General features: G+C 38.6%; 1 protein-coding gene across 1 annotated transcript; it reads right to left on the bottom strand.

Moving 5' to 3' along the window:
* Positions 1-676: 676 nt before the first annotated feature.
* LOC140229723 (uncharacterized) lies at positions 677-16,199 on the bottom strand. The gene is made up of 4 exons (XM_072309963.1): positions 15,923-16,199; positions 14,259-14,342; positions 13,884-13,942; positions 677-787 (listed from the first exon to the last, which is right to left on the bottom strand). The coding sequence occupies exons 1-4, from the start codon at positions 16,197-16,199 to the stop codon at positions 758-760; spliced, it is 450 nt and encodes a 149-aa protein (XP_072166064.1). The 3' UTR covers positions 677-757.
* Between the last annotated feature and the right edge of the window lie 679 nt (positions 16,200-16,878).

Here is a 16,878-nt window from a genome sequence, read left to right as displayed (position 1 = left end):
TTCAAATGTATAATACAATACAGCCCATTTCACACTATTGAATTCGTAGCAGAAATAATGCATACTCAGCGTTCTTCACAACCCCATATCGTAAGAGTCAGCATAATTCTGGTCCCTTGTATTTAGACTGTTCCATTAAAGAAACAAATACATCATCCTTTGCTAATCCCTGATAGTGAATAAACTCTACAAAAAGCGCAAAAACAATACAATTTCACCGCCGTAAAGTTCTTGCCAGATGTATACTATCCCCAAGAAGAGTGATATCCATATCTACATTTCACCTTGTGCACGGGGATTCACATCAACACGCACTGGTAAGGCCGTGTGTAGCTGAATCTTCTGGTGTGTGTAAGCAGCTTCTCCATTCGGAAAGGGTTTCTTTTCTAAAGTCCTCCTTGAACCAAGGCACCAGTTACGCCTTTGCGTGCAAGATTAATCTCATGTCCATAGGTACGTGTGTGAAATTTGTACACAGAAAAGGTTAAGAAAGGCAAGTAACAAGATGCTGAAAGTCCTGTTTCAGGGCTGACAATCAAAACACGTCTTCACGTTGGCGTGTGGGTATGAGACATAGCAACTTTCCACATTTCCACCATTCCATGTGATGCTGGTTGAGGTGTCAAGGATGAGTGTTTTCAATGAAGTTCATATCAAGACTTTTCTCATTTTCATTTTTTTTAACCCTCTACGTTCTACCGAAAGAACGAGACACGAAGACCAGAAGACTGTTCATATCCCAGACGTGACTGTCAAGTTATTTCGAAGCTATGGAGGCATCTACATGCTGGATTGTGCCAAGGAGAGGCAACGAGAAAGACATAGATTCAAGTTAATAATCATCCATTTTACTTCAATTGAATTGTCAATGTCATGACAATAATTCTTCGCTCATTTTGATTCGATCGATTTGTTTTGTTTCTGCATTTTCTAAACAAAGTATATAAAACATAGCAAACAATTTTCCATTACTATAACATATTACATTCAACACAAGATGAATAGAACTAATACAGTCATAATGTACCAAATAGGTGAATCATACAAAAACAATTGGAAAATCATTGATTATTCAATCGATTTAATACATACAAAATGCAGGAGATCGCCAACTTAAGCTGAAACTTGAGTTTGATGGCGGCCTCACAAAAATCAGGACATTTTTTTTTTCTTTACACTCTGTGTGCTTGACCAAAGTGTCACTCAATAATGGGTGACAGTGTGTCTCTTGGGTGTGATGCTTCTGTGTGTGTAATGTGTGAGTGTGTGTGTGTCTGTGTGTGTGTGTCTAGCAGCATGGTATGTTAAGAAGAGATTGTCACACACGAAAAAATCTCACGCTGCCCCATCGGACTCAACAGTTCGCTAAAGGACAAGTTCATCTTTTTACGCATGTGGATTGCATGAATGCAGAGTATCAGCAGCACACATTAGTGAAAGTTTGTGAAAAATCGGACAATCCATTTGATGTTATGACGGTTAAAGTTTCTTCGTAGTCGCTGTTGTATGTGAAAACTACTGCAGTTTAATGATGTCACTTGAGGAGAAAGATATAAGGGAAATATACAGAGTTACAACAAAAACAAAAACATATATATACATACGTGTATAATCGGTATTTTTTTTTTTAATAAGGTGAATATTCCCTTGTCTTGTCAATGACATACCTGTACTTATGTTAAAGGGTAAAATCATTCAACATGACTTCTAAACGAGGAATGTCGAGCGATGCTTCATTATGGGAGAAAAGTAAAAAGAAGATATTATGTTGAATATTTACGTGATACGCTTTTAGCGTATCACCTATTGTGATTGTCAAAATCTGTCTTTTTAGGTGATACGCTTACAGCGTATCACCTATTGTGTTTGTCAAAATCTTCCTTTCTTTCTTTTTATTCTTCTTTCTTTCTGGCACATTTTGTGTCGTGAATATCTCAACATTGACATGACGGAATAACATGACATTTTCAGTCAACATGTCTCATGACAACATCTAGCCACAATAAGGTTTTCATGACAGTAACATATCTATGACGTCATCTAGGCGCCATTTTGTGATTTTCGGACCATGTTACATGATCGATCATAACTTCATAACTAAAGGTCATTTCTGTATCATTTTCATTGAACATAAAGTTCAGGTCACGCTCTATCTTACTTTTTAATGCTAATTACCTAGGACATCATAACGCGCGCATTAGCGCGCGTCAAACTTTTAAAACGCTCAAAACGACTTCCCAATGGGAAATCTCGAAGTTTCAGACAATTTTAAGCGTTCCGCGCGTTCGCGTCCGTCCGCGCATTTCCGCGCACAGTGCGCGTAAGCAACATGAAAATGCACATTTTTTGACAGATTTGGATTCCTGATACATTAGGTAACAGTATCCATTGATTTCCGATCAATTTCGACCTATAACAAAGGAATGCGCTGGCGTCAAAGATGAAATTTCGTGTGCGCGTCTATGTGGAAATATAGCGAAAAACATGTCTTTGTTTATTTCGCCATAGCTCTTTAAAACGTCAGGTGACCCTATGTTTTTATTGCATATTACAAAAGCATATGAATTGAAAATAACGTTTCAAGTATCAATATTTCCCTAAATACATTATGACGTCATCATATCATCATCTGAAATCAAAAAAGTGGAATTAATTTTTTGAGGTACTGTTTCTGACATTCATTTGCTCGTATCTCTGTTGTTTAAGCTCAATATTATCCCAAATTCAGATATGTTGTACTTTGAACATTTGCCTTTTGAGTCCATGCCATGGTTATGAAATTTGATGACGTCATCATACCTTAAATTGTGATTAAAGGTAAAGATGCAAAATCGGACCATACTACGTGTTATGTCAATGGGAGGTGATTTTTTTTTCAAACCATGCATTGACTTGACAACGTTTAAGCACCTTTATCTCAGCTGATTTTGCTTCATTTCTTCTGAAACTTAAGTATGTTGTAGCTGAGACAATAAGCTTTAGTAATCATGCATTTTATTTTTTGAAATCCTATCATCAGGTTGACAATTTTGCAGTTTAAAGCTGAAAATGAGAATGGAATGTGGACAAAACGATTCCCGATTCAGCTTTCACATACATAAGTTTACGTTCCTCATATTTTCTCGCCGAGACGTATGGCCGAGTGGTTAAAGGCGACGTCTCAGAGACGTGAGGTTGCGGGTTCGAACCCCACAAGATCACGAAACAAAACACTTAGCTATTTTACTTTTTTTCTTCAATTTTGTATTACATATTCGTCCATGTAGAAATCACGTTCGTATAAACGCACCTATACACACACACAGACACACACCATATCCCTTTTTTTTTGTGTTGGAGACCACATTGCTTCGACTGCTGCACAATTTTGTAGGCTGACTTTGTCAAACCGATCATAGTATGTAATGACGACGACGGAGGTGTTGTACTTTGAACAATTGTCTTTCAAGACCATGTCATTGTTTTGTACTTTGATGACGTCATCACACTGAAAATTGTGATTAAAGGCAAGGTATCAAAACTAGCCGATTATAGGCTTTATGTCTACGGCGCGTATTTTTCCCAAGTTGCCAGAAATGGCATAGCGACATCAGTCGTTACAAGGCCGCATTTCCGTCTAGCAATGCAATACATGTTCACGCGGCCACGATTGTTGAGTGGGCATTGACTTTTTCCCCCTGTAATATCCATACATTTCTTTTTTGCCTTACCATGTCCGGGGATGTCCCGTGGCCGAGTGGTTAGAGAAACGGTTTTGCATGCACGCTCAATATAACTTCAAGGTGCCTATATCACATTCTTTTCTTTGTCGATCACAGATGACCGACACCTGATGACCCCAAGCGTATCACCTAACTCGTCAGCGTGACGAGTTTCATATCTCGTTTCTTATTCTTCTTTCTTTCTGGCCTATTTTGTGTCGTCAATATCTCAAGAATGACATTACGGAGTAACATGACATTTTCAGTCAACATGTCTCATGACAATATCTAGCCACAATAAGGTTTTCATGACAGTAACGTATCTATGACGTCATCTAGGCGCCATTTTGTGATTTTCGGACCATGTTACATGATTGATCATAACTTCATAACTAAAGGTCCTTTCTGTATCAGTTTTTGTGGACATAAAGTTCAGGTCACGCTCTATCTTTCCTTCTCTGATGCTAATTACCTAGGACGTCATCTAGGACGCGTAAGCGCGCGTCAAACATTTAAAAGGCTCAAAACAACTTTTCAATGGGAAATCTCGAAGTTTCAGACGATTTTAAGCGTTTCAAACAATTTTGCGCGTGCGCGTCCGTCCGCGCATTTTCGCGCGCACAGCGCGTCAGTAACATGAAAATGCACATTTTTTGACTGATCTGGATTCCTGATACTTTGAGTAACAATATCCATTGATTTCTGATCGATTTTGACAAATAACAAAGCAATGCACTGGCGTCAAAGTTGAAATTTCGCGTGCGCATCTATGTGCAAATATAGTGAAAAAACATGTCTTTGTTTATTTCGCCATAGCTCTTTAAAACGTCAGGTGACCCTATGTTTTTATTGCATATTACAAAAGCATATGAATTGAAAATAACGTTTCAAGTATCATTATTTCCATAATTACAATATGACGTCATCATATCGTCATCTGAAATCAAAAAAGTGGAATTATTTTTTTTAAGGTACTGTTTCTGACATTCATTTGCTCGTATCTCTGTTGTTTAAGCTCAATATTATCCCAAATTCAGATATGTTGTACTTTGAACATTTGCCTTTTAAGTCCATGTCATGCTTTTGATATTTGATGACGTCATCATACCTTAAATTGTGATTAAAGGTAAAGACGCAAAATCGGACAAGTTTACGTGTATTGTCTATGGGAGGTGATTTTTTTTAAAAGCATCAATTGACTTAACAACGTTTAAGCACCTTTATCTCAGCTGATTTTGATTCATTTCCTCTGAAACTTTAATATGTTGTAGCTGAGACAATAAGCTGCAGTAATCATGCATTTTATTCTTTGAAATCTCCTCATCAGATTGACAATTTTGCAGTTTAAAACTGAAAATGAAAATGGAATGTGGACAAAACGATTCCCCATGTATCTTTCACATACATAAGTTTACGTTCCCCATATTTTCTCGTCGAGACGTATGGCCGAGTGGTTAAAGGCGCCGTCTCAGAGACGTGAGATTGCGGGTTCGAACCCCACAAGATCACGAATCATTTTTTTTTTATTTTACTTTTTTTTCTTCAATTTTGTATTACATATTCGTCCATGTAGAAATCACGTTCGTATATAAACGCACCTATACACACACACACAGACACACACACTAGCCATATCCCTCTTTTTTGTGTGTTGGAGACCACATTGCTTCGACTGCAGCAACATTTTGCAGATTGACTTTGTCAAACCGATCATAGTATGTAATGACGACGACTGAGGTGTTGTACTTTGAACAATTGTCTTTCAAGACGATGTCATTGTTTTGTAATTTGATGACGTCATTACACTGAAAATTGTGATTAAAGGCAAGGTATCAAAACCAGCCGATTATAGGTTTTATGTCTGCGGGACGTATTTTTCCCAAGTTGCCAGAAATGGCATAGTGACCTCAGTCGTTACAGGGCCGCTTCTCCGTCTAGCAATGCAATAGATGTTCACCAGGCCACGTTAGTTGAGTGGGCATTGACTTTCCCCCTGTTATATCTATACATTGTTTTTTTTTTTTTGTCTTACCATTTCCGTGGATGACCCGTGGCCGAGTGGTTACAGAAACGGTTTCGCATGCACGCTCAATATAACTTGAAGGTGCCTATATCACATTCTTTTCTTTGTCGATCACAGATGACCGTCATCTGATGACCACAAGCGTATCACCTAACTCGTCCTCAATGTGACGAGTTTTCATGTCTCGTTTTTCATTCTTCTTTCTTTCTGCCACATTTTGTGTCGTCAATATCTCAAGAATGACATTACGAAATAACATGACATTTTCAGTCAACATGTCTCATGACAAAATCTAGCCACAATAAGGTTTTCATGACAGTAACATATCGATGACGTCATCTAGGCGCCATTTTGTGATTTTCGGACTTTGTCACATGATCGATCATAACTTCATAACTAGATGTCATTTCTGTATCATTTTCGGTGGACATGAAGTTCAGGTCACGCTCTATCTTACTTTCTAACGCTAGTTACACAGGTCATCATTACGCGCGCGTAAGCGCGCGTCAAAATTTTAAAAGGCTCAAAACGACTTCCCAATGGGAAATCTCGAAGTTTCAGACAATTTTAAGCGTTTCAAACATTTTCTCGCGTGCGCGTCCGTCCGCGCAATTTCGCGCGCAGAGCCCGTAAGCAACATGAAAATGCAATTTTTTTGACTGATTTGGATTCCTTATACTCTGAGTAACAATTCCATTGATTTCCGATCGATTTCGACCTATAACAAAGGAATGCACTGGCGTCAAAGTTGAAATTCCGCGTGCGCGTCTTTCTGCAAATATAGTGAAAAAACATGTCTTTGTTTATTTCGCCATAGCTCTTTAAATCGTCCGTTGACCCCATATTTCTATTGCATATTACAAAAGTATATGAATTGTAAATAACATTCCAAGTATCAATATTGCCAGGAACACGCGATGACGTCATCATATCGTCATTTTAAATAAAAAAGTGGAATTGATTTTTTTGAGGTACTGTTTCAGACATTCATTAGCTCGTATCTCTGTTGTTTAAGCTCAATATTATCCCAAATTCAGATATGTTGTACTTTGAACATTTGCCTCTCAAGTCCATGTGATGGTTTTGAAATATGATGACGTCATCATACTAGAAATTGTAATTAAAGGTAAAGACTCAAAATCAGACAAGTTTACGTGTTATGTCTATGGGAGGTGATTTTTTTTCAAACCATGCACTGACTTGACAACGTTTAAGCATCTTTACCTCATCTGTTTTTGCTCCATTTCCTCTGAAACATACGTATGTTGTAGCTGAGACAATAAGCTTTAGTAATCGTGCATTTTATGTTTTCATATCTCCTCATTAGGTTGATAATTTTGTAGTTTAAAACTGAAAATGAGGATGCAATCTGTACAGAACGATTCCCAATTTTTCTTTGCAACTGTATATTGATCGAATCCACGCTGCCACTTGTGAGAAGTTGAATAGCGCCATCACAAGTCAACTAGTCACGATAGTATTATTATATATTTAAGTTTCGCATTCACTCTTCAGGACATCCGTGTGGCGTAATCGCTTAGCGCTGGGTGTTCATAACGCCATACCGGAAGGTGAGAAGTTCGACTCCCGCAGGACTTTTCCCGTTCTTTTTGTTTTTCTTTTCTTTTTTTTTTTCGGCAGGTCAGCTTTACTCCGATGTCATTTATCATATTATTTTATCAAGTGTACGTAACCCGTGAACACGGCTGCTCTATTTCCCTTGTTTTGTATTGGAGTTTGGAGATTGGGTTTGCTTCATTAATTTTGTCACACTTAATGTTGTAAATTGCCCCTTGTTACAGTGTCCCGCTTGCCACCTTTCGTTTGCTCTTTCCTTTTCTCTTCATTGGTTATTGTTATACTGTAACAGGATAGGTAGGAACATGTACGTTTGAATAACTTGCAGGAATGGGAGCTGAATTGATTACTCTAGTCCAGGTGTATGGCGTCTCGCTCATCTCTTTGAAATTCCAGGTCGTTATTGTTTGACCCAATAACGGAGATGTAGACAGGTTTTATGTTGCTATAGAGGTATCTTGTGCCACATGAATTGAAGGCATCACTGTATAGTAGTAGTAATGAACTTTTTCATGTTGTAAATGATATAAAGATATGAATTTCACATCCAGTCTTCGGGACAGCCGTGTGGCTTTATAGTCGCTTAGCGCGCTGCATGGTCATTATGCACTACCTTAGGACGAGATGTTCGAGACCCGCAGGACGCTATTATTTTTTTTTTCTCTCTCTTTCTCTGTTTTTCTTTTGGCAGTTCAGCTTCATTCCGATGTCATTACCCCACGACACACAGTCACTCAAGTTCCCTTTTTTTTTTGTCGGAGGCTGGAGGTTGGATTTGCTTCATTTATCATACGTAATGTTGTAAATTGCCCTTGGTATACAGTGCCCCGCTTGCCACCTTTCGTTTTCTCTTTCCTTTTCTCTACGTTTGTTCCTGTTACACTGCACAAGACAGGTCGGGAAATAATTTACATAATTCAACTGGAGCAGGAATGGCAACTGAATAAATTAACTCTAGGCCAGGTGTATGGCGTCTAGCTCATCTCTTTGAAATTCCAGATTGTTATTGTTTGACCCAATAGCGGAATTGTAGACAGGTTTTATGTTGCTATAGAGGTATCTTGTGCCACATGAGTAGAAGGCATCACTGTTTAGTAGTAGTAATGAACTTTTTCATGTCCCTCCATGTCAGTTATAGGGGCTATAGGGGTTGTGTGTCTATCTGCCAAAGAAAAGGAAAACTTATTTTCGTCATGGCTGTTTCTCTATACGTAGCCGTAGGTGATGAGTGTTGTTGGTATCTGAGCAGTAAATAACGCAACATCAGGCTGAAATCCCCCTTAGTTATACGCGCTAAGCGTTCAATTGATATATTTATCATCTTGATTTATGCAGTCAATCGCTGCTAATGGACGGTTACAGAATTATGTTATGACACCTTTCACTGAAAGTTTGTAAAGCAAAGTTTGTGGACAAGGCAAGCAATTGTACATGAATAATACCATTGATTTCAGAGGGAAATTATGGTATACCTAAATGTAAGGGTATCATTGCTTTGAAATTGCTGAGACAATATTATCTTGGCACGAGGGCTTCCACTTCTAATAACTGATCCCTTTGAAGATGTGTCAGTCACGGGTGATCGTCATGATTCACCTTTCACGTAGAAGGTATACGTTCCACACTCTTAGTTCGAGAAGACTTACCATCATACTTCAAATTGTGATTAAAGGTAAAGACTCAAAATCAGACAAGTTGACGTGTTATGTCTATGGAAGGTGATTTTTTTTAACCATGCATTGACTTGACAACGTTTAAGCACCTTTATCTCAACTGATTTTGCTCCATTTCCTCTGAAACTTAAGTATGTGGTAGCTCAGACAATAAGCTGCAGTAATCATGCATTTTATTTTTTCAAATCTCATCAGGTTGATAATTTTGCAGCTAAAAACTGAAAATGAGAATGGAATGTGGACAAAACGATTCCTGAATCATCTTTCACGTATAAGCTTACGTTCCTCATATTTTCTCGTCAAGACGTACTGTCATGGCCGAGAGGATAAAGGCGACGTCACAAGAGACGTGAGGTTGCACACGTACGGGTTCGAACCCCATAAGAGCACGAAACAAAATACTTATGTCTTTTGCTTTTTTCCTTTTATGGAGTATTCACCTTCGTCCATGTAGAAATCACGTTTTCATGTAAACGTACACACACACACACACACACACACACACACACACAATATCCCTTTGTTTTTTGTTGGAGACCACATTGCTTTGACAGGCAACTTGGACTTGAAATTACAAATGTTAAAGTGAAGATGACTTTTAAAAGACCGCATGGCCATGTTTGATTTTTTTTTTTTACAATATAAAGACCTATTGGTAAATATTCATTCACATATCCTTTCCAATCAACTTACTTGGACACGCCGACACCACTACACGAAATTTTCAATTAGTTGCATGACAGAAACAATTTCATCTGAATTATGTAGGACTGTATAAAGAATTGGACTTCACGAACATTTCTCAATATTACTTCAAGTCGCTACTTTACATTATTTTCATTGTCGATCACTGAAAATGAGAATGAAATCTGGTTGAAACGATTCAAGATTTATCTTTGTAACTGTATATTGATCGAATCCACACGGCCACTCGTGGGAAGTTGAATAGCGCTATCAGTCACTTGACGTATATAGCCAAAAAACTGAATATAAATGTATAGCATACATAGATATATTTAAGTTTCGCACAAGATCTTCGGATCTTCCATGTGGCAGAATTGCTTAGCACGCTGCGTGTTTATAATGCCCGACCGGAAGGAGAGAAGTTAATCGAGTCCCGCAGGACTTTTTCCTTTTATTTCTTTTTTCTTTCTTTTTTTCTGCAGTTCAGCTTCACTCTGATGTCATGAACACAGCTACTCTATTTCCCTTGTTTTGTATTGGAGTTTGGAGGTTGGGTTTGCTTCTTTAATTTTGTCACACGTAATGTTGTAAATTGCCCCTTGAATTAAAACAGTACCCCGCTTGCCACCATTCGTTTTCTCTTTCCTTTTCTCTTCATTTGTTCTTGTTATACTGTAGCAGGATGTTTAGGAACGTGTACGTTTATATAATTAACAGGAATGGGAACTGAATTAATTAACTCTAGTCCAGGTGCATGGCGTCTCGCTTATCTCTTTGGAATTCCAGGTTGTTATTGTTTGACCAAATGACGGAGTTAAAGACAGGCAGGGAAGGAAGTGACGTGATATTGCTTCATAATGAGGAATTTCGGGCAACACCTTTCCAAGTGTAGTGATTATGACGGCGTTCTCTGTCGTTTATTTTCGTCATGGTTGTTTCACTAGTTCAGCCATAGGTGACATATGTTGTTGGCATCTGGGAGAATAGAACAGATCTGTACCAAACTGGAATAGCCCTATAAGCAATGTGGTAAGCGTTCAATTTTTTGCATTATCTTTCTTCTTTAAAGTCAGTCATTACTGATCGAAACACACAATATAATATGACACGTTCTACTGGTAGTTTAGGAAAAGGGAGTTACTGCACGATGCAATGATAAATGTGCTACCATTGATTTTAGAGACGTCATTGTGGTGTGGTACTGGTGATGGTAAGGGAACCATAGATTGCTTTTAAAGTAATGAGACAATCATTGGACCTTTGCATCAAGACCGTATTCCCATCTAGAATATAATGCATGTTCGTGCGGCGTTTTTTTTTAATCCTGACGTGGGCATTTTCTTTTTCTTGTTTTTAATTCAAGAATGTTATATCTAAATTTGTTTCTTTCCCCTAACATTTTTTTTTGTTGAATATAAAGTTGGACGTTCCGTGACCGAGTAGAAAAGCAGCGATTTAGTTACAGTTTCAATGCATCTTGTTTACCATCTTCTCTTACATTAAATTGATGGTTTTTATATTTGACATGGTGTGTCTATTTGCCAGTTTATGCTCATAAAACACTGCTATAACAACTAATACATTTGCTTCACTTGTCACACGCAATGATATGGATTGCAGTTGTGCATGCAGTTTTCCTTTTGCCACCTCTCGTTTTTCTCTCCCCCTTTCCCTCACTTTGGTTTTGTTATACTGCAGATGGGAATGATTACAATAACATAACCCAACTTGAGGTAGGAATGAGAACTGAATAAATTAACTCTAGGCCAGGTGTATATAGCGTCTCCCTCATATCTTTCAAATTTCAGGTTGTCATTGTTCGACCAACGGAGTTGAAGACAGGCTTTATGTTGCTATAGAGGTATCTCGCGCCACATGAATGGAATGCATACGCTGTTTAGTATTAGTAATGAACTTTTTCATGTCCATCCCTGCCAATAAAAGTGTGTTTGACGAGGTTCTGTGTCATTCTGCCTACGAGAAAACAAAGTTTTATTTTCGCCATGGCTGTTACGCTATGCGTAGCCGTGGGTAATGGATGTTGTTGGCATGTGGGCAGTAAAGAACCGAGTATCATGCTATAATACCCCCCCCCCCCCCCGTTAGGTTCTAAGCGTTCAATACGGTGATATATCTTTCTTCTTTATTATATCAATCACTGCCGATGGAATTACAGAATTATGTTATGACACGTTTCACTGAAAGCTTAAAAAACAAAGTTTATGCACGATACAAGTAATGGTGCATGAGTCCTATAGACCATTGATTTTAGGTGAGAAATTATGATATGCCTATAGTAGGGGTGTCATTGATTAGGAATTAATGAAACGATTAAGCACTCCTTCCACTTCTAACTGTCCCCTTTGAATGTGTGTCGATCACGTGAGATCGTCATAAATTATCATTCACGTATAAGCTTACGTTCAAAGTGTACTCTTAGTTAGAGGAGACCTATAGTTACATGGTTAAAGGCGATGTCTCTTTTGCTGGAGCCGTACGTTTGGCCCATTTTTCTTTTGCCCTTTTCTCTTTAATTGAGGTATCACTTTCGTCCAGGATAAATCACATTCTCATGTAAACAGACACCCTTGCTCTATATCCCTTGTTTTGTATCGGAGGCTTCATTGGTTTTAATGCTGGTAAATCTCACAGGCTTGTATATAGCTGTAAGAGATCTCTGAACTGAGCATTGTAATAGCAAGATTAGAGGGAGTCATATTGGTTATGTAAATAATGGTCAAAGGTCATGTTTTAAAAGGCCACTGTTAATGCCAGGATGGTTATAAACACTTAATTGTCATATTTTATTTGTACGTGCCGAGGATCGCTTGGACCCCGTTTAGAGTGCGAGGCTCGGCCGCGGCTCGGCCGCGGCTCGGCCGCGCCGAGCCCACCTTCATTTCGGTGTAAACGCGCAAAAGGCCAAATGCGGGGCCAAAATTGGCCTCGCATTATGCCACGCTCTGGAGGTGGTCTCGGCCGCGGTCGAGCCGCGGTCGCGCCCGGCCTTTTTCTCAGTGTAAGCGCAAAGTGGTCTAAATGCGCGGCCAATTTTAGTCTGGCTTCCAAACCCTCGCCTGTACTATTTCGCTATTCAGGATATTAACCACTTTAACGTCGAAAACTAGGATAGTTTAAGGTGATTTTGTCCTGCAAAGGATTTTCTCCTTCGGCAAAGGCCTTTGCCCGAACGGCGACTTCGTCGCCATGGAATTCAGTTGGCAAAGGATCTGAAAACCAGACAATACCAAATTGCGTTTGTTTAAAAGTAGAGCGCCACTACGACAAAATATTGAAAGGTTTGAATCAAAAGTGCGGCCGAGCCCGGCAGTGTAAACGGACTAAATTGCGGGGCTCGGCCTCGCAATTGAGGTTGGCCTTGGCCGCGGCTCGGCCGCGGCTCGGCCCAGCCCCGCACCGTAAACGGGGTCTAAGTTTATGCACTGTACGTACTCAAAAAGTCCGTAAATCGACTTAGTCGCACACGCACAGAATTTCCACTTAGTTTGTGTGACAGAAAAACAAATGTGATCTGAATAATGTAGGCCCAAAAAAGTTCAACTAAGTATCTCATTATTACTTCAATGTGCTATATTACATTCTTTTCTTTGTCGATCACGGATGACCGACATCTGATGAACCCAAGCGTATCACCTAACTCGTCCTCAGTGTGACGAGTTTCATATCTCGTCTGAGTTGTGTTGTCTTCATATCATACGCATATGACATCACAAGCTGTAGTAGTTTTCTCTTCCAGCAATGGCAGGACTAAAATTTAAAATTCATAACTTTCAACGGACTGTCCGATTTTCTTCTATCTTTTACTGGTGTCTCCTACTACTATTGCTGCATGTTCTCGATCTACATGTTATTATTATTATCATTATTATTATTAGTAGTAGCATTATTATTATTATTATTTTTATTATTATTATTATTATCATCATTATTATTCATAAAGGTTAATCTTGCCACGCCTGATTCTGTGACTATGTGCATAGGGTTGATGTAAGTTAGCGGTATACTAAGAAGCGATTATCAAGTACAATTTGTAATAGCAAACACTCTTAGAAATATAGGTTCATCTTTGCACCTTCATCAGTGTCATACTGGATGCACCTTTAAAGGGGATCCCATTGTGACTGAATCTGAACTGTGACTGAAGCTGAATCTATTCTTCCTAGAGTGTTCAACAGAAGACAAAATGCGCAGCTGCAAACGTACCTGTTGCTCCGTCGGACTTGAACTGTTCGTTAGTTGTGTAACCTTGCCATGCTTGATTCCTGGTTTTCCAAAAGAGTACATCAATGTACACAAAACGGTTACTTTCAGTTCATTTAAATTCTTTTTAGTTCACCTTTTTTTGACAAGCACTTCTTTGATCCATATAAATGCAATGCAAAAACTTGAGGTTTCTTTTCAAAATGTATTTTGTACGTATTGTAGGACCCCTTGTCAGAGCAGTTCCGAGTGAGCTTTAAAGGGATATACCCAGCTAAAGGAAAAGTAATAAATAAAAGGATAAATGCAACCAACTTTTTCACGTCTAGTTATACTTACGTTGACCAGCTACGAAACACAGTGAATAGATGGGCTTACCTGTCATGATTTCGTTCGCCAAGTTGATGAATCCGGCATCGTACACTTTATCGCTCAATTTCTTGTGCATTCTTTTGCGAAATTCTAGTATTAAAAAGAAATCAGGGTAAATACACGTGTACATTGTATTACTATTGAATTGAACCTTGTCATTCATTGTGCCCGTTTCCTTATGCGTGACCAATACTCTAATCACCGTTATGACTCAGACAATAAATCCAGAAAAGAAAAATAAAGTCCATAATCGTCAAACCTTCCCTTCATACTTTTGTAGTAAAAAATTGACCCCATTAAACTGGTGCATTTCATACGACGGGGAGTGTCACATAATGTGTATTGGTGTTTACTCCTTTTAGCGCGTTTTGTTCTTATACAAAGTCATTTGGCTTTGCATGGATGGATGCAAACATGCCGATGACGGGAAGCCATTAGTTTGTTTCAATCTGATGGATGAAACGCAACTGAAACTCAACTGAAATACATTACAAGCCGACCAAGCTGCGTGGTAAGACCTAATTGCAGTGTGGAGGATTTCGTTAAAGGCCCCGTCCCACTAGAGCGAATGACCAACGAATGACCAACAATTTCAAGACGCATATTATTTGTGTTGATACTACATGAGCTCTTAACATGTTTCACGTTCTCTCATTTTTTCTTATTCAAATGGATTCTCAAGGATAGGCTGCGCCCGATTTTTTTGAACATGTCCAAAATTTGGAGAATATCGCTACGAACTCCTCCGAATAGGCAATGTATACAAGAACGTCACACATTTTACGAACTTTTCTAAAGGGGCGCAAACGTGTCTTCGAATGCTGGAATTCATCGGGCATTCGTTAAGCATTCGCTCTAAAGTGACAGGCCTTGTTAACCAAGGACTTATTAAACGAAAAAGACGAAATAAGTAATTATGTCGTTACTTTTACCTACTACCACTTTATGACAATGAGAAAATGATGTGACCTCACTAAACAACAGAAATTTCATAGAAATGTTTAAAAACGTTAACACACTTTGAGATCATTCAGCTAGCAATGTCGAGATCGGCTGAATGAGAGAGTTTAATACTCAAATATTGTAATTATTGCATGGTTTTCGTCATGCTTTAAACAACACACACACACACAAGAATGAAATGGGAGTAAAAGTTCACTTCTCGTGTTTTTTTTTTCTTTTTTTACATTGACCGAGAATAAGATTTAGATCGTGACTTTTCAAAACCTACCAAAAAATACTGCCGCTGAGGTCCCTATTCAATCACAGCACTACATTAGTAACTAAAGTTGAATCTATTGCAGCATCAAAAACGTTTGTGTCATCGTCTCTCGCAGTCGATTACTAAATTTCTAATATCATCACAAGTTCGCAGATATATATATTTTTTTACTTGTATTGTTTGTTGTGATTGAAATTGGACACTTCAAAGCATGAACAACATGAAGACAATTGTGCGCCAGCCAGAGTCCGGAATCGGATTACACAGAAATCCGGATAAGTGAGATGGCCGTATACTCTGATGTCGCACTGCAGTGGATTGAACGTCATGTAAAAGGATGCATGTCCCTGCAAAGTTTCAAGCCAAGGGTCATACACACAATAACAGTTGCCGTCAACCCACACCTGCACGTTTTGACAAGTGGCCTTTCCAATCAAAAACCTTTTACCTTGTTCGGACTCAGGTGCAAGCTTGTTGAATAAATTTCGAGAGTTTTCCTTGCCCTGCTCAACCCATTTCACCAGCAGTTCAAGGACGTCATTGTCAGATTGTCGGTCGGACTGCTCTGTGTCAATATCCAAAACTTTGCACAGCCTGACGGCTTCACTCGTGGGAATGTGACGCGCCAGATCAGTGAGAACCTCTCTACTCGGGACGCAGTCTCTGTATTGGCCTAGTAACAGACATTGACAACAAATTTCGTTTGTCAAAGGATAAGTGAACATGTCAAAGGATTCATTATGTGGTACAGTCATATGAAAAACAAATCAATATCGTGTTACTATTTACGTAATATAACTCTTGCTACGAAACTAGCTTACTTAACAGAAACATCTGAATTTCCGGTTATTGTTGTATTGTCTCTTCCCTACTATATGAGATATCTTAATATCAAAGCGCTCAATTGACTAGACTGCAACTTATCGGACTTATTGTGAGACAGTAAAGGAAAAAAAGATCTTGCCAGAATACAATTGAAATTCCATGCTTCAAATATGAGATGCAACTATTTCCACCGAGATTGTATTTTACTTAAGTTCTGAATCATTTCCAATCAATACTAGTTTAATGCATAGCAAACAGAAATATGTCAGTAATTTGTTTACTTAAGTTCTGAATCATTTCCAATCAATACTAGTTTAATGCATAGCAAACAGAAATATGTCAGTAATTTGTTTCGTTTTGCATTCGCTGCCTTGTAATAAGAGGGTATCCAACCCCACGTTGGACTTAGTAGACTGATATTCAACAGACATATTTGTAGAGGTTTCGTTAAGATAAATATTGATGGAATGATATAGTATTTGTTGCACTCTGAAAATACAATGAAGTGATGATATCATTGCCTTTCAAATACCCACTGTTATGTTCAGAGAAATGTACACTGAAAACCATAATAGTAGT

The sequence above is a fragment of the Diadema setosum genome, chromosome 6 (assembly GCF_964275005.1).
Source record: "Diadema setosum chromosome 6, eeDiaSeto1, whole genome shotgun sequence".
Lineage (NCBI taxonomy): Eukaryota > Metazoa > Echinodermata > Echinoidea > Diadematoida > Diadematidae > Diadema > Diadema setosum.
Note: the sequence above shows the minus strand (reverse complement) of the source record. Positions and strands in the feature narration are given on the sequence as shown.

Coding starts and splice junctions, on each gene's coding strand:
- LOC140229723 (XM_072309963.1), bottom strand. CDS start 16,199: ATGTTCACTTATCCTTTGACAAACGAAATTTGTTGTCAATGTCTGTTA. Junction 14,343..15,922: donor TGCACCTGAGTCCGAACAAG/GTAAAAGGTTTT, acceptor TTTTAATACTAG/AATTTCGCAAAAGAATGCAC. Junction 788..13,883: donor CAAGTCCGACGGAGCAACAG/GTACGTTTGCAG, acceptor GGCACAATCCAG/CATGTAGATGCCTCCATAGC.